Below are 18905 nucleotides of genomic sequence, written 5' to 3' on the forward strand. Positions count from 1 at the left end.
AATACATACCTTTTTTGAGGAAACAGTGCACAACACAAGGGTGTGGCAAACACAAGGCTAGAGACAAAAATGAATTTACAATGTTTAAGGTGCTAAAAGAGAATTCAGAACCTTTATATTTTTATTCAGTGAGGTAAAGCTCTGTGGAGTGCTTGTAACCTTTATTTGATACTGCATTGTACCTTATGACATTGTTTCCCTACTATGTAGTACTAAAGACATTGACACCATGCTGACACGTGTATAAAATTATCATCTCAGTGTCTTGGCAGTGCTTTGCATTGGTGTGCACAACTTTAAAATGCTATACAACAGCAAACTAAACTCTCCAGTAACCAAATGTTTCCAGAATTCATTGACCTCTAGAACTAGATTTGAATTATTGCTTATGGAGGCAGTAGCTAAAGCATCTTTTCTAATCAAGCTGCTGCAAGCCCTTTTTTTTTGCCACTCCCTTTCTTTTTCCTTCCCTGTTTTTCTTGGCAGCTTCTTCATTCCTAACAGCTATTTTTTAAAAGGGCATTGATAATAAACTAAATATGAGCCAGCAATGTGCCCTTGTGGCCAAGAAGGCCAAGGGCATTCTGGGATGCATGAAGAAGAGTGTGGCCAGCAGGTCGAGGGAGGTTCTTCTCCCTCTCTACTCTGCCCTGGTGAGGCCTCATATGGAGTCCTGTTCTGGGCTCCTCAGCTCAAGAGGGACAGGGAACTGCTGGAGAGAGTCCAGTGCAGTAACACCAAGATGATCAAGGGTACAGAACATCTTTCATACGAGGAAAGGCTGCAGGAACTGGGGCTGTTTAGTCTGGAGAAGAGGAGAATGAGGGGTGATCTTATTAACATTTATAAATATCTAAAGGGTGGGTGTCAGGAAGCTGGGACATCCCTCTTTTCTACAGTAGCTAGTAACAGGACAAGGGGTGATGGGATGAAGCAGGAACACAAAAAGTTCCACTTAAACATAAGAAAAAACTATTTCACTGTTGAGGTGAGGGAGCCCTGGCACAAGCTGCCCAGAGGGGTTGTAGAGGCTCCTTCCTTGGAGGTCTTCAAGACCTGCCTGGACATGTTCCTAGGTGACCCTGCTTCTGCAGGGGGGTTGGACTGGTTGATCTCTAAAGGTCCCTTCCAACCCCAACCATTCTGTGATTCTATGATTAGCAGTTGGATGTGGAAGTGAAGTAACTGCTGTAGCCTCATTAACACTCAACTTCCTGTTTAAACAAAAAAAGTGCAAATATTGATACTTTCTCAAAAAAACTCCCTCTGCAAGTATTTCTTAAAACAGCCCACACAGCCCAAAGGAATCACTTACCAGAATCCAACTAAGCCAACTTGAATAGGAGCGCTCATCCAAGGGAATCTCTGTCAGAAACAAACAGCATACAGTGAGTATTGCATTATTTTCTCCTCCACTTCCCACCTTCCTGGAATTCTGGTATTGTAAAAGACAGATTGTACCTAAAAGGCTCTTGGATAGGATGAAGACGAGCCAATTACCAGCATACTTGAAAGCTGAGCTCCACTATGAGAGTCTAACCTCTTTGAAAAGTAATGAAAATTCCCAGACATATTGATTGTACACTGTTATCCTCAGTAATTCCCAGTTTCCCTAGGAAACTACTACCATGTGATTGACTCTTTTACTTATGACCTGATCTTGAGTTTGGCCATTTCTTTGAGTCACACAAGCCCACAGCAGTCAGCAACACAGCCAAAGTTTGTAGTGGTGTTGTGGGTGCTGCCACGTGGTGAATTTTGTCCAGGCATCCCTAAGAAGAGCTAGGTCTGGTTACAGCCCCTATCTCTTTGGTGAAATAAATGATTTTTAACTTAAAACTGGAGATTTACTTTGTCAGTGTCAGCAAGTGCAGCCACCAACCACAAATAAGGGAGGTGGCAAGAGAAAAAATGTTAAATCTGCTTCTCTCAGCCCTTGTCTCCTGTCTTACACTTTGCTTTGGTGTGTAGGACCTTGGCCCTAGAGCATGGTCTGATACACTCCAGTTTTGCAAATGTCACCTTGTGTTAAAAGAGAAAAGGGTTGAAGAATTGGGGAAACTAGGCTGAGAAACCTTGCATTTTTGAGCAGATTCCTCATTCCTGTAACTTTTGCAGAACCTTGAACATATACCAAGAAATACTGTAGTTTTCTTGTTGCCCTTAAGTGATATATGAATCCACTCCCCCCCAAGTTAGGATTTTAGTTAATTAATAATGAAATAAAGCCAGACTTATTTAAATGACACTACTGTCCTGGCCTTCTCTTGCTACAATAAAGTCAGTGTCTCCAGTAAATAGGACATACACAACCGCTATGACAACACGAAGTTGATTTTAAACCAAAGCAGCTTATGAGTTAAGAATCATGTTACAGTGCACAATGTTTTCTACAAAGATGATGTGTTTTTCTGCCAGAAGCATTTCTCAAGATATAGAAGTTAGAGGGGAAACTGGTGAACAAAAGATGAGCACTACTTTAGAGCAGTAACAGAAAAAAGGAATCCAGAAAACTTAGTGCTAAGGAAGGTCACAGCAGTGTAAGAGGTGTGGAAAACAAGCCTGTGTGGATTACACTTTCTCCAGAGCCTGAGAAGAAATGATGTAGAACAATGCATCTTTCTTCTTGTTTTTTTTTTTCCTGGAGTCAATCTGTAATGCAAACCTGAGTGTGGGAAGAACTGTGCACTTCAGCAATAACCTGCAACAATAGATAACAAATGGAAAAAAAGATAGCAGTAGCAAGAGGAGTAAAGAGTGAATGCAGCAGTGCCCTGCTGTGCTGGCATTCCATTGAACACACCTTCATTTGAGTCTCTCAAGTTCACTCAAAATGCTTTATATGTAATGCCCTGGGAGAGTTCAGGACAAGAGCTGGCGTGACTGGCAGTGGAAGGGAGGTAGGATGGTGGCACTGGATGCAAGTCAAACTAACAGGACAAGGGGTGATGGGATGAAGCTGGAACACAAAAAGTTCCACTTAAACATAAGAAAAAACTATTTCACTGAGGGTGACAGAACAGTGGCACAGGCTGCCCAGAGGGGTTGTGGAGGCTCCTTCCTTGGAGGTCTTCAAGACCCGCCTGGATGTGTTCCTGTGCGACCTGATCTAGGTGACCCTGCTTCTGCAGGGGGGTTGGACTGGATGATCTCTAAAGGTCCCTTCCAACCCCCACCATTCTATGATTCAATGATTCTAATGCAAATTACAAACTACTTCAGTCTCTGAGAACTGAGAGGGACTCTACACATTGCAGTGTGAGCGTGAGACCTGAGATACTGTAACAGAAAAAGCCCTAAATATGATTTTATAACTGGAAAGACTTTTGGAGGGTGTCATGAGAGTAATAGATGGTTTCAGGCCTTTATCAAAGTCGGTTATTTATCTGCAAGAGATGTCTACTAGTACAGATAATATAAACAACAACTATTTCATGTGGTTGAATGTTTTTTGCCAAGGTACCTGGTCTGAGTTACAGCCTTTATTTTTCAAGAATGTTCCAGGCTGCACTAATCAAGAAAGAGAGTGAGGTAAAAGTCTGACACTGGGAGGTCAGTATTAAGAACTAGGGAACAATGTTAAACAAGAAAGCAAAATTCAAATGCAGGCTGTACTTTCCTACTAAGAGATAAAACAGAGAAGTACAAGGCAGCAGAAGAATTTACTGTGTTAGAGAACTACATTTAACTGCAGAAGAAGGAAGTTCCCAATGAATTAGGATTTAATTTCCAGATGTCTTTATGGCATCTTTAGTGGTTAGTGCAAACAGAGAAAAGGGAGAAACAATAATTAAGCAAGCAGAAGCCACAAAGAGATTCAGCTTTTTTCTAACTGCTTCCTTTTATTGTTGGATCTCAAAATCTGTCAGCTTTCCCAGGCTAGCTATGCCTGTTTAAAAAAGAAAAGAGAATAAATGAAAAGACAGTTAAACTAGGAATGCATGGAGGACTTTAAGGCATAAGACATTCAAGAACAATGCTTAAAAAAAACCCCCAAAATGTGCCTTGTTCTAGTTTTGTAAGTTTTTAATACATATTTTAGTTGCAGCCTAAGAGGCTCCAAGGAGGTTGTTTTAAGGATACATGAAGAAATTTCTAGAACCAACATGAATGTTAATACAGGATGCAGAACAGCAGAGAAACAGTAGTGGAAGCTGTAGGAGTAGTAATAGAAATTAAAACTCCAGTATTGGCTGGAATTTTCAGAAGTTACTATGGAAAAAAACCGATTTCTTTGCTGAGGAGAGAGGTTACTTGTAACTAAAATAAATCTATCAACGCTGTGCCTCAGAGCAAGGTTGTTTATGGATCCTCCTGCTGCAGCAAATAAAATAACTTGGTTCTGCACAGAGCTACTCAAGTGTATGTCAGTAGGAATAAGGAACACTGACACTGTACAGCCTAGTCAAGGACTATTACACTGCATAATCCCATAAAAAGCAGCAGGAACCCCTGCTAAAACCTGCAGCGAAAGTACAGCTATCAAATAGATTTTTTTGTTCAAGTCTATAAATAATTAGGTTCTTTTTGAAGCAGCATGTGCTCGTGTTCTCAAAACATCGAGTCATTTCCTAGCAATAACTTTTTAGAATCTTGTTAATTCATACTGATGCTACCACCAAAATGTCCTCGTGCAAGACAAGTCAGAACGTGGGGGATGAACAGTGCTACATAACCTACATCTTATTTCAACTATCAGAGGATGACAGCCTGCTATCACTGAGACCAGCATTCTAGAAGCATTTCTTTCTCTCCACCTTACTGCAAGAACATCATTCTATTTTCTTCATCATTTCACAACTTTTTTCTGGCCTTATGTGTTGCTTAATAGGCTTTGGCAAGCATACAACAATTATTTTCAAGTGATGGTGTGCAAAGCAAAGGCTGAGAGTAATGAGTTAGTAAAGCATCGTGTGGATGGTGTTGGAGTACTGTGGATGGGATGGTGCTTCTGAAACCTCAAGAGGACATGCAGAAGCTGCTTGTTAAAAATGCAGCTCATTCTTTGATGGTTTTAATACTAATCTCTACCAAGTGTTACCGCTGACTGCCTGTAGAGCAGAGTTTCACCTGAACTCGCAGTCTTTGAGGCTGAGAACGGGTGAGCATAAACGGTCATGATGGTACCAAAGACCACTGAGTAGTCACTGAAGAAATCGCTCATTTTTGCTGATCTGAAAAATTCACAACACCCTTACATTGATTATACCACACAAACCCAACTGACATTTCTCTCCAAACCCTGAGGTCTGCTGCAGCTTCCTCACAAATGTCATGGATTTTCCAGTTGAGTTGACAGCGTTTGTGACGTTTCTCCCACGTCAAAGACGTATCAAATAATCCTTGCTCTAAATTTATGAGTTTGGGTTGGGTTTTTTATTTGGTATTTTTAGGGAAGGGTTAACGTTCTGGGTAATATATTTATGAGAACAAAACAGTATCACAAGCTGCTTAAAGCTACTCTGCAAAAAGGGTACGGGGCAAAAGAAATCAGCAATTACCAATTAGCCAAATGAGCTTAGGGCTCTTCATGCTGCAGACAGTGTATTTGGATGCACTGCAGACTCAGGAGATACAAGCAGCACACTGACCTTCAAACTCAAATGCCACATCTCCTGTTTTTACATTCTGAGCAATAGTGTTTTCTGTTAACACAGGGGGAGGGAAGCAAAGCACTTGAGGGGAAAAAAAAGGAGTTTTTAAACTCGGAAGACACTTGGGACAGAAGCAGTTTCAAGTACCAAATGCAACTGGGAAATCTAACTCTGCCTCTGAGGGGCAGCAATTAGAAATAATATACATTTAAATATTTTAGAAAGCCTTATCATAGACAAACAAAATCAGGCCACTTTCCCTGCTTGCCCTCCCAGTCCCCACCCAGACCACTTTTCCAAGGAGGGTCTAGAGACTCAGACTACTCTTTCCCTAACTTTTTCTAGCAGGAAGGAGACAGATTCTCTTAGGTTACTGTTTCCTCCAAGTTGTGTGGGTTTCACAGGCAGAGATTTTGCCTGGAGCTAGTGCAGTAGGTAAATCGGCTGTTACCAGCTGGTGAAGATGAAACTCTCTTTAGTGAAAAAGACTAGAGTTCCTCATCTGAATTTCTCATGTGCTACACAACCCTACAATTAATGTCATTGTTGTTCTTTACCCTCTCATTCACACACATAATGTTGATTTAGTTTATGTATTTACTAACACCAGGTGTTTGATTTCCCACTAAATTGGCATGAACAGGATACAGAGGCTCTTTGATGAAGCATTCCCATTCTGTGCCTACCCTGCTCTTGCTCATCCAGTGAATTTTAAAGGATCACTTTCAAAAGAGCTTTTTACCATCACTGTTTTTTCCAAAGTCAAATTGCTACTACAACAGCTAAGCAAAGCCTCCTTATTGTTACCTAAGTCTCAGTACAAGGAATGTTTACTTACCAGGAGGAACTTTGCATTTTAAGAACAATTATGATAGTAACAAAAAAGTTTATATTTTCTTAGTGTTATTTTACATTGTGATAGTAAGAACCAAGCTATCTCTGTCTAAGGCTTAAATATAGTGACTGCTGCAAAGCCAGTCTACAGGAAAGTTCTCTCAGAGTATTTGGAAGGCAAATATGAAGACTCAGGATTTTGTTTTCATTAAAAATATTAACTTAGGATATGAAATACATATACATGGATTATCTAAGACTAACCTTTAAAAAGGCTCTCTTTTCCAATGTATTCATTATGAAGGGAGGAATTGCTGCAAATAAGGGGGAAAAAAAAAGAGCAGTATTAACCTTAAAGAAAAAGGCACTTTGTTTTCATTTTCTGTTACAATGAACTAAAACCATAATACAATTTTCACAGCCTTTTGTCATTAACTGAGCTTTCATTTCACATTGTCAATTCAAAATACTTGATTGGTATTTTACAGAGGTAAATTCTCCCAATTTCACACGTAACTAAAGCTGAGCTCAGTAACCTGGCACTGGTCAGAGCACCTACTCTTTAATAGACCAATTCCATTCAAGCAGAATTTGCCACCATTCCTTTGCTACCTGTATTTTTTCTGCAAAAGCATCCCAGGAGCTTCTCTGCTGCACTTCAGCATAACACAGTGTGGATGTTTTCACAGTAAGAAATGTACATTTCACTGTGGAACTTCTTAACAGAAATGTAAATACTGCCTGCATAACTGTAAGATAATTTGGTCTCTTGAGAAAAATCACTTGTGGAGAATTTTAAGCTCTCACATTAGGAACTGATAATCAGGAGCTGCACGTGGCTGCAGCTTTTCTTACCCATGCCAGGAGCAGCCATAAGAATCCTCGATATAACCACCTGGGTAATTGCCTGCTGAGCTGCTTTTGTTGATTCACCCAGTCTGTTTCCGTTCTCATCCGTGACAGGGATTCCAAACTTGAGTTCCCTGTTGAATAAGGGGTAGAAATTAAGCAGTGACTGACATGCCTTTAGTCACCTTTGTTTTTGTCACCTCACCTTTATCTTCTTAAAATTGTCCATTATAAGAACTATGGTTTATTTTCCAACTTTGTAACACTCTTTGGCACAAAAATTTCAAAAGGTAGAGAAAGATCTGGGGAAAAATAGGCTGCAAAGTACATAACAGATATATTTGTAACAGCAAGGTGCTGCTTGAGTCTGGTCATGTGCATTCAGAGAGGGAAGAAAGGAGAGGTGTTAATTCTGTAGTCCACAGAAGGATGAGGTTCCTTCAAAAAGCAATTCAGAAAAGTGGAATTCCCTGGAGTGCTTTGGATGTAGTCTGTTCTTTCCAAAAGACAACACAGGGAATATAGGAAGATTAGTTCCACTGAACTAAACCAGAAGTCTTTGAAACCTCCCCTCTGACATTCTAGTCTGAGTTTTCATTTCAATTCCTAAGAACACATTTGAAAGTATAAAAGGACAGAAATAACAAACTACATTCCTCTCACTGTTGTTCTCTACTACATCTTTTGCCAGGGTTAGGTGTTAAATACACATACTGGACAGAACTTGTAGGGGAGTGAGAAGCAGATAGAAGGACAGATACACTGAAGGCTACTTTATTCTTCTCCTCACATTTTATAGGAGATAAAATACTACCGTGGATTGAACTCCACTGGAAATGCAAACTTTAAATATTCCCTTTTCTTCTCATAGCCTTGTATTTATAAGAGGATGTTTTTAATGTGTTTTTCCCCACTTCTATTCTTAGTCCCAGTCAAATCAGAATACATAAGAAGTTTTGTTTCTCAGAAAGTGTGTATTTTTGTAATCTCAGATGATTAAACGGAACTGCAGAACCTGACTTCTATGACTAAGTTCTGCATGTAGGATTTGAAGCACCATTTTTTAATGCCTGTATTTTTCCAAAGTGATGTCTCTATTAAAGGGTCAACATGATCCAGTTTTCAAGGACCAGCAATTGGTTTCTGAGATCTAAGATGGAAGAACTCTGTGCATAGTTATCTGAAGAGAATGAGGATGTTCTATTTTATAACCATCACAATTAATCAATCAAAACAAGATCATGCCTGAGGTTACTGCAAGGTTCTGAAACGAGTTAAAGATACATAATATGCTTTATTTAGTAACTTGCTGACAAAGACTCAATAATATTCTTCTAGAATGAGTGATCTTTGTTCTTTTTCCTACCTTTGCCTCATTAGTGGAATATTAATGCAGTTAGCAGCAGCAACAGCAGCAAAAGGAACAAATCGTCCTATGAGAGGTGAGACGTGCTGTAAAACACACAGAGAGGGGAAAAAAAGTTACAAAAATGGGGGAAAAAAAGAAGTTTTCAATGACATAATAGTTTACTTTCCCAAAGGTCATGTTAAAATGCTCCATGTGTTAATGACAGACCAGACTTAAATTAAAATTCAGGGAAAACTCACTCTGGGGCAGAGGAAAAATTTAACAAAGAAGATATAAGTCATATATGTTTCCCTCAGAGTGAGAAGTGGCAGGAGGTTGGCAAAACCAATCTTAATTTAATAGCATCACTGCAGAGAAGTGTCAGCTTCTAAGCATGCCTGTGAGCCCAACTGCAGCACTACAGACCTTGGCTTTAACGTCTCTGTGGGCAAGGTCACAGACAGAAACATCCATATACCAGCTGCTTTGCATCTAGAGGCACTGACTATGGAGGCTATTCAGCTCATCAATGTCTTGTATAATCTGAATTACTCTGCTTAGAACAGTCTCTCAAATAACTTGTCAATGCTACACTCCTCCTAGCACATTACAGAAGGGCTAAAAAATACTTTTTTGCTGTATTTGTGGTAAAGGATCTTTTTTTTTCCCTTCTTTGTGGTGTGCACTTGCTTAAAGAATTTGAGTTTTCTACATTGAGTGGCATTTCCTTACAAGTTCTTCAGCCAGTCCAGAGTAGGCACCCACGTTTGCAGTAGAAGTGACACTGCACCATAAAAACACAGTTTATGGGATCATGAGTCCACATTGTTGTAATTCCATATGCCCTCCAATTACCTTACAAATGCTATTAAATACTTTGACATGTAAAAAAGAAACTGCAGAAAGGACACCTTGTTAAATACTGTTTGTATTAACAAAGCAGAAGGCTGTTTGACATACATATACTGAGGACAAGCTGCTTGAAATACATATAAAAGCATCTACATGGGACAAAAATAAGGTTGAGATCCAAAGGGAGCTGCCAAAGGCCATTAAAGCTCCATACTGAGAGGTGTGCACAATGTGACTGTAGTGGGCCTGGGATGGTAGTGATTTTCCACAGCAGCTCTTGCAGTGCTGTGCTTACTGTTGGTATCAATATTACGATTACTGCTTGCACAGCATCAGGGCTGTCCCTCCAGCACTCCTTCCCCCACCTTCACCAAGAGCTGTGGGTGGGAGGGACCACGGCCAGAACAGCTGACCCAGGCTGACCAAGGAGATATTCCATACCATATGACATCAGCTCAGGGGGGGAAGAGGAGCAGGAAGGGGAAGCGAGATTCATTTCTGGCCTTCCAAAAGCAACCGCTACGCGTACCAAAGCCCTGCTTCTCGGGAGGTGGCTGGACATGGCTGCTGATGGGAAGTAGAGAGGAACAGCTTTATCTGCTTTTGCTTTGCTTCCCGTGCGTGGCTTTGCTGTTTCTTTAGTAAGCTGCTTTTATCTCAACCCATGAGATTCTCATCTTATTTTCTCCCCTTCCCTGACTTGCTGAGGAGGTGGGGGATAGAGCGGTGTGGTGGGCGCCTGGCATCCAGCCGGAGTCAAACTACCACAGTGACACGGATACACAGGAGGAGAAATGAGCTGTTACAGAACACTGAAGCATAGTTGAGAGTGGAAAAAAATATCAGCAATACCTTTGTTAGTGCATTAAGTCCTAAAGCTGTTGCAACAGCACCCGTAGTAGCAGAAACGTAGGCTGTTCCCAGCTGGCTGAAACAACAATAAAAATGGTTGCACATACACCACAACTACATTTCTGTCACTTCTAAAAATCATTCCATTTTACACATTTAGTTCTACCCTGCTGAAGTCGAGAAATAGACCTCTCTGTGACACTGCAATAAGATGTAGTTGGGAGATTCAAACTGAGCACTAAATTAAACACTCACAGTAAAAATCACGTGCAAGCAACGTTTTAACATTGAATCAGGTTCTACTGGTTCTGCATTGCTGTCTGTTCAGCATTTTCTCACATGTTGGAATGAACACCTTGAAGGGTTTAGTTCTGTATTTAACTTCCTAATTGCTTAAACTAATAAAATCAGATTGGATTTCTAAGGCTGTGTCCACAATAATAATTAAAGTCAACTGTACTGAAACTCATCCATGCAGACCAGCTATGCTGCCAACACCCAAATCCAACCTCACCTACCCTAAAACATACTTTACATAATTCCCAGCAAGATGTCTGTATATCCTTGAATCTGCTCTGTTCTCCCAGACATCTATAAGCAAGTCAGCCTCAAAACCAGAAAGCCTCAAAACCAGAATGACAAGCACTGCATTTCCAGTGTCCCATTCATGATTTCTAACTTTCTGCATCTATTTAAGTTTCTTTGCCTTCAAGTAGACACAAGGACTGTGCACACCAGCTCCCTGAAGATCCTCTTTTTGTAAGTAAGCACAGAGCTATGTGTGCTATACTGCAGGCACTGAGAAGATGACACCTGATGGTCCATATACAATATAAACTTAGAAATATCCTGGTATAACTCCAAACTGATGAGGCACTTTCAAATGGTTGACTGCACTATGCAATATAGACTCCTATTAAGTCCTGTGCTGTTAAGTGCTTATGATGAAGTTGCTCAGGCTTATTTTTAATGGCAGAAATGGAGTTCTTGCCTCCATCACTCTCAGACTTCTCATCTGAGCACATCAAATTAACAATTACCATAGGTGAACTTATCCCTCTATCACCTCAGACTCTGGAGCCCAACCAGGCTCCAGCACATCAGAGAGCAATTTATAAACACATCAGAAATATGTGGTTCAGTGTCTGACCTGACAGTAATCGGGGCATCACCACTCCTGTTTGTGTAATTTACTATAGCATTGAAGGACTGGTTAATCCACTGCCAGAAAACCACCGCTGGTGTCGTTCTTGAAGAGAGAAACAAATATTATGACTATTAAAACCACAGTTGAATTAACAGTACAAATAACGGCAAATCAAGAAAAAACAGTGCAAGCAATAATTGTGCAGAGGTTCATGTTTATCTCAATGCAACAATATTGTCAATGAGGTACTGTCATGATAATGAAAATACTTCTAAGAACAGAATTTAAAAGCACTGCAATTAATTAGCAAGATTCACTTGGGACAAAGGCTTGTTGTAATAACAAAAGCATTGGAGCAAACCTCTCTATAAAAAACACACAGATAAATAGGCAATGCTTTTAACTTCTAGGGTTATCCTTCCCTTTGAGTCTGCTAGGTCTTTTGGGAAGTTCCAGAAGTGACTGAGAGGTGGATTTTAGGTGATAGGCTTTATTCTCTCATTCTTCAAAAAGCTAATATGATGCCATTGTTTTAATATATCCCTGTGACATTAAAACATTCAGTTGCATGTAGAACCAGATTAAAAGACACAATTCTAAAATAAATACTTTCATGAAAATATCAGCATGTTTAAGAAGTGCAGGCACAGCACAGAATTAACCTGGTTCAATACAGCATGAATTAGATGACCAGCCATCAAAAAAAACCCAAAGAGCTCCGAGGAACCCTAATAAATTCTATCAGTGCCAGTATGCAGATGCCTTTAGGACAAAAAGGTGCTAACTTGTGAGCACAGGTTGGGGGTAGTGAAAAAAAATTACATTCTGTACAAGATGCAGGGTCCCCATTTAATAGCCAATATAATCATGCTGATATAATTATATCATATATAATCATTTCACAAATGGCTAATAAGTAACAAAAGCAATGGTCCATTTGTTTCACAATACATGGACTTATCTTGTGGAGGGATGAATGCTTTTGCTCTCAAACTGGTAGGATATCTAAACAAGGAGGCTAACTTATGAAAAAGAAACCCACGGAGGGCCATTAAATAAAACACTACTTCTGGGTGGGGAAGTTCCTGACCCACAAATAGGTGGAAGCTAGGAGAGTGAACCAAGGGAGAAGTGCTTCTTTGTGAACTCAGACCATGGTGGCAACACCACCGAAGATTCTGCTCCAACAGAATTCCACTTGCAAACCAGGCTACTAAAAATAGTAGTTGCTACTGAAAACTATTTCTTGATTATTAAAATAACTTTTCATAAGATTTTAAAGCTTATGCTTAATTAAATTAGTTAGTAACATAAACAGTAATGGTAACAGGAAAGTGGTTCTCCTTGGAGGGCAGATACGGAAATCAGGAGTGCTAAAGAAGAAGCAGTCGTTCCGCCAATTATTCTATGACAGGTGGGAAAGCAAAGAGAAGATGCTAGAGTAGAAGGTGGCTCTGAAATGGGGAGATATGTTATTTCTTTAAACTGGAAATGAAAGAGAGAGTCAGGAGATTTGAAAGTTTATTCTTAATCCCTCTGGTTTCGAGTATCTGAAGGAGACATCAAAGTAACAGTGATAAACCAGACAGTTTTTCCATCATACCGCCGTTCTTCCTCTGTATGTGCAGCTCTTATCCTGACTCATCTTTTCCTGTTTCTGTGCTACTCGTGTGTAGAGGATATCAGACCTGCTGTATGTGACTCACATTGCTGTACTGAAAGCCCAAGAGCTCTCATAGGTATAACAAGCAATTTGCTTCTGCCATGGCCAAAAAACCCCCTAGAACACAGTGATGTATGCAGCAAGATGAAGGCTATGCTGCATCATCAAGGACTTCTGCATAATCCTGTTGGCACTGCTGAGGCTTTGGTCCAAAGATACCAATGTCTTCCCAGATAATAAATCACCTAGTTTTGAATCTGAACAAGTACTGATAATGCAATGAAAGGGTTTATAGCTGCTGTAAATACTAGAGATGATAACAGAACGTGCATAAAAGAATAAGCAGTTACCAAGAAGCAGTGCTTGTGAATGGGCAGCTGTAATCATAAAATCATAGAATCACAGAATGGTTGGGTTGCAAGGGACCTTTAGAGATCATCTAGTCCAACACCCCTGCAGAAGCAGGGTCATCTAGATCAGGTCGCATAGGAACGTGTCCAGATGGGTCTTGAAGACCTCCAAGGAATGAGACTCCACACCCTCCCTAGGCAGCCTGGGCCAGGGCTGCCTCACCTGAACAGTAAAATAGTTTTTTCTTATGTTTAAATGGAACTTTTTCTGTTCCAGCTTCATCCCATCACCCCTTGTCCTGTTGCTAGCTACTATAGAAAAAAGTGATGTCCCAACCTCCTGACACCCACCCTTTAGATATTTATAAATGTTAATAAAATTCCCCCCTCATTCTCCTCTTCTCCAGACTAAACAGCCCCAGTTCCCACAGCCTTTCCTCATAAGGAAGATGTTCCATTCCCCTGATCATCTTGGTGGCCCTGTGCTGGACTCTCTCCAGCACTTCCCTGTCCCTCTTGAGCTGAGGAGCCCAGAACTGGACACAGGACTCCAGATGAGGCCTCACCAGGGCAGAGCAGAGGGGGAGCAGGACCTGCTGGCCACACTCTTCTTGATGCACCCCAGGATGCCATTGACCTTTTTGGCCACGAGGGCACATTGCTGGCTCGTACTCAGTTTTTTATCAGCCAGGACTCCCAGGTCTGTCTCTGCAGAGCTGCTCTCCAATGACGGTTTTATTCACATTCCTGACCATTTTTTAAATACATACATGTCTATATGCACTGCTCAAAACAGCTGTGCCTTTCTGGAGTGGGAGTCAAGAATTTGTAACATCTCAGCATCAGAACTGCCATTATTATTCCTTCTGAACCTCCCACCAGTTCTTTCTAACAAAACATTGTGTCACAAAAATATTTCTAACATGGAGTCTACTAACAGATAATACTGTCTTCTACTGTGGACTTCACTGTACTGGTGATTCAAGATCTACTGAGCAAATGAAAGGATCAAACAGGAGCTGGAGAAACTTGATGGCTGATGGACTGAAGTACATTGAGAACTTAGTTGGTAGACAGAACATCCTACATGTCAGGTCTCCTAAGGGCAGAAATTCCCAGGTATCTCCTCCTCTTTGTTCTCCACACAACTCTCCAACATGTATGGGATTTTGGAACATTCAGCTTTCCAAGTTTGAGGAAAAGTGGGATGGTGAAGGGGCTAAGGAAACGACTACTTCTCACAACTACTTCTGAGGAAACCATTAATCAGAGTGAGGGAATGCACAGGGAGAAGTAAAAAGGAAGCAACATTTTGCATTTTAAAATAGTTATTACAAGTCTTCTAAAATGCTCTTTGGTTTTCACTTTTCTGGTTTGTCGGCAAATGTTTTATGTGTTCTCTTGCTATCACTTACCTATAAAAGGTCATCATACAACCTGTGATAGTCATGTTCATGGGTACCTGAGCTGACATTCGTCCAATCAAGACCATCTTTTCACCGGTGTCTGGGTGAAAGGCTGAATCATAGATGTATTTTGCTCTCCACAAATCATCTTCTGTCAAGCCAGGTGCCACGATACCTTGTCTTGGGACAAGTTGAAAAGCAAAACAAGGCAACAGCAAAAAGAACAACTGTTACAAAATTCTTCAATCTTCAGTGACAAATGCAGCATCAGAGGATTTTGGGATGTTCATACTAAGTTAATCTTGTCTCATAGTGAGCCTGTAGATCTCCAGCTTTTAAATGGACTAGTGAAATAAAAAGAATCAAAACTCCCAGCAGTGCTTATATTGGCTGAGTTGATATATCCAACACAAAATTTGTATTTACTCAAACCTGTGCTAGATTTTAGAAGTAAAACATAGAGCAAAAATCTTTGGAGTCATTAGTGTGAAACTTTGAAAATTTACTTTGAAAGTATTTACAAAAGTACTTTCTCCAAACAACATAACACGTAGGAGGAAGTTTTAAACTCTGCTGTTGTATTAACTGTTTTCAGAATTAGATACTTCTGTGGCCAGCAGTAAAAGTGATCAATGCTGTACCTGTAATCATGCACAATTTTTCTTGCATTTTCCAGCTGGGCATCAGATAACAAAATGTTCCGGGGGTCTGTTACAGTAAAGAAGTGACTTGCTCGTCCAACAAAAGTGCTTTGATCCCATCGGGGCTCCTTGATATTGATATTTAATGGTATGTCTGCTGACATCTTCAAAAAATCTGTGAAGAAAACATGAACATTTGCAATTCAGAATTCCACTTATTTCGTAATGTATCTATAACCTGCAGGATGAAAAGTGGTTATGCTCAGAGTAAAAAACCAGAACGAACATCAAACAACTTGCAAGCCTGAGGATTAAAGGGGCAAGTACGTCCCCAGAAAGCAGATCATGTCAAGTATCATCATGGGTTTTAATGAGGTTGGTATCCAGAGGAGCAAAGAAGCAAAAAACCAGAACTTAGTGAAATCTCTAGAGAAATGTTTCCATGCTTGTTTCCCCGTGACATTTCTGCATTGTTATCTTTGTAGAGTATGAGTATCTGATTATGAAGTAGAGCTATGCCATATACATGTAAAAATATCTGAGGATGAGGCAGATGCTGTGCTAAATAACAGTATCAGGAACGTGCTTTATTACAGAGACCAATTAGTGTGGACTGAAAATATTGTCTTGTAGCTAAGAAGGAATTAAATATTTCAAGAGCTGCCTGACGAGCTGCTATAAAGTGCAGTGACAGAAGCAGTACTTAATAAAATCCAGTTAACTTCTCTGTCACAGCTAAAGAAAACAAAAAATAGGAACACAAACCCAGCAATTTCTTGTAATAAATGTTGTTTCTCTAAATCCATGTTTTAACCAAGCAAATATTACATAATGCAACAATTTGCCACGTTATGAACACATGACCAGATCTCCTAATGAAACCTCAAAGATGGTTAATGAATGGCACTGAACTAACACAGTTGTGCATTTTATGGGGCCTAAAGCCCAGAAAATTAAGACTTACTTCACCATAAGTTTACTTCAACATAAAAGAATGAAAGCAACGTTTCTGCATTGCTCAAGCTGTATGAACCTTAACTTTATTCAGAGAAATTTCTGCAACATAGTCAATAGCCAATTAAAAACCAACAAAACCCAACATCCTCCAAATAATGCCTCTAGTTCAAATGACTGAGGTAAAATGGATCTATAAAAATACAGATGATACAGCATATCATAATTATCACAAGGACAAATAATATACATGGTGTGAACTGTCTCTGAAGACTATTTTGATCTTAAGAGTAACATGAAGTTGAGATATTTTGGTCAATTCGATGAAACATGTGATGTAGAACAGGAAAAACACCCACAAGAAGTAACTAATCATGTAAAGTGTCTCCATCATAAAAAGAAATCATCATGAGGAAAAATGAGACACCGTTTGTGAAATATGAAAAAGCTACTGTCTGTCTCTCTATCTCAAGTGGAAAACTTAGAAGTCTTTGGAAAAGTAAACATATATCGAAATAAAGGCTTAAGGTTCACAACCTACCACAACCAGCCCTAAATCATCAGTTTTAACCAACAAGAAAAAGGAGAACACTAATAACTATTTAGAAGACACTACAGAGCAGCATTTTCAGCACACTCTCCCCACCCCCAAAAATCTATTATTGAAAGTGAGCTAAATCAGCTCCAAGTATAATGAATAACAGGAAATGGTAGGGGCTGGGAGGGACCTCTAGAGATCATCCAGTCCAATCCTCTGCTAAAGCAGGTTCCCCTCCATCAGGTCACACAGGAACATGTCCAGGCAGGTTTGGAAACCTCCAGAGGAGACTCCACACCCTCCCTGGGCAGCCTGTGCCAGAGCTCACTCACCTGGACAGCAAAGAAGTTTCTCCTCATGTTCAAGTGGAACTCCCTGTGTCCCAGCTTGTGCCTGTTACCCCTTGTCCTGCCACTGGGCACTACAGAAAAAAGATTGTCCCCATCCTCTCAACACCCATCCTTTAGGTAATTATAAGTGTTGATAAGGTTTCCTCAGCCTTCTTGTCTCCAGGCTAAACAGCCCCAGGTTCTGCAGCCGTTCCTCATGAGATGCTCCAATCCCTTCATCATCTTGGTAGACCTCCACTGGACTCTCTCCAGAAGTTCTCTGCCACCCATGAACTGGAGAACTCTTGGAGTCGGAATTATTTGGGGGAGAAGGCTGTTTTCCCTGCATTTACCCTGGCTTTGCATTTTCTATGCTTATGTAACAGCACAAGCCTGACTCTTAGTTAGGACCTCTGTGGTTATTACTGTGATTTAAAGACAATAAAAACCTAGTGGCCACATATTATTTTATAGTGTAATGTAGAAACATTACAGGAACTATTTGATTTTCTGATATATCACCTGCCAGAAACCACAGCTGATGACACTGATTGCTCAAATTCCTCCCCAAGTTACACATGCTCATGAAGTCAGTTCAAACTCCGTATGCACAAACACGATGGCACTGAGCACGAGATGTGACTGTAAAGCTGTAAAGATGAGGTTGCAAAAATGCAGAATTGCATGATAAACAAAGATAAGCAATGTTTAAAGAGGATTTGGCAAGTACATTCTACTCAGTACTGCTGAATATTCGAGGCAAAGTCCTACGCGTGGTAACAAGCAAAGTAATCTATTGCTAGTACACCAAATGATGAGAACTCAGAATGGATTAAATAAACAATAGTAAAGGGTTGTCCTTCACAATCACAGCATGACTAACAGCTGAATGATGAAAACATCATATCTCAGCTGGTACTACTAAGTAAGTTTGTTAAAAATTGATTAGACACTTAAGAAAAACATCCTTCCTTTCATATATTTACTGGTAATGAAAGCTTCTTTAAGTTAAATAATCAGTTTCTATTAGAAAACCAAGGAGTTTGTTTTTATCAAATGAAAAAAAATCCACCAAACCAAAGCATTTAGGATGCTTATGTATTATTTTTATGTTTAGCTTGGATTATTTTTGATAGTGAAAACCCAAAAGCATTAAACAAGCAAGATCTCTGCTTTCCACCAGACTGAAGCTCTTCCTTGAACAAATAATCTCCAATTCTATAGGCCAGATCTTATGATTGAATTTTACACATGCTAAATCAATTTGGTTAAAAAAAATAATATAAAAATTAGAACTACATAGATATTTCTGTGTCTTGCTCTTTAAATTTTCCTGACATCAGGAGAAACTCAGAGCTGTACAGGCAAAGCAGAGCTGTTTGCCTTTGCAGTGTAAAACCAAGCTATGGTTCTATAGATATTGCTGAATTCTCACTAATTGTGAACTGCCAGCACGAGCTGCAGGTAGGACACCAGTATAATTGCTTTTTCTTTTTCCTGATAGACTGTGTTAAGAGCTTAAATGCTCAATTTTCAGGCAAGTTTAAA

At 39.9% G+C, this 18905-nt stretch overlaps 1 protein-coding gene across 6 annotated transcripts in view; it reads right to left on the reverse strand.

The window, feature by feature from the left end:
* Positions 1 to 18905, reverse strand: part of SFXN1 (sideroflexin 1) — a 30806-nt gene that overhangs the window by 1753 nt on the left and 10148 nt on the right. For 2 of the 6 annotated variants that reach the window (XM_062002719.1, XM_062002720.1), the window contains 9 exons: positions 15537 to 15711; positions 14905 to 15075; positions 11480 to 11578; positions 10330 to 10405; positions 8644 to 8729; positions 7284 to 7411; positions 6693 to 6742; positions 1316 to 1365; positions 10 to 57 (listed from right to left, as the gene is read on the reverse strand). In XM_062002719.1, the coding sequence (XP_061858703.1) occupies positions 10 to 57; positions 1316 to 1365; positions 6693 to 6742; positions 7284 to 7411; positions 8644 to 8729; positions 10330 to 10405; positions 11480 to 11578; positions 14905 to 15075; positions 15537 to 15700 (872 nt within the window). In that variant the 5' untranslated portion in view covers positions 15701 to 15711. Of the gene's footprint in view, positions 1 to 9; positions 58 to 1315; positions 1366 to 1407; positions 2702 to 5056; positions 5175 to 6692; positions 6743 to 7283; positions 7412 to 8643; positions 8730 to 10329; positions 10406 to 11479; positions 11579 to 14904; positions 15076 to 15536; positions 15712 to 18905 lie in introns of those variants that run through there. The other 4 variants (XR_009819280.1, XM_062002721.1, XM_062002724.1 and 1 more) reach the window with 4 other exon arrangements.

The sequence above is a fragment of the Colius striatus genome, chromosome 9 (assembly GCF_028858725.1).
Source record: "Colius striatus isolate bColStr4 chromosome 9, bColStr4.1.hap1, whole genome shotgun sequence".
NCBI classification, from domain to species: domain Eukaryota; kingdom Metazoa; phylum Chordata; class Aves; order Coliiformes; family Coliidae; genus Colius; species Colius striatus.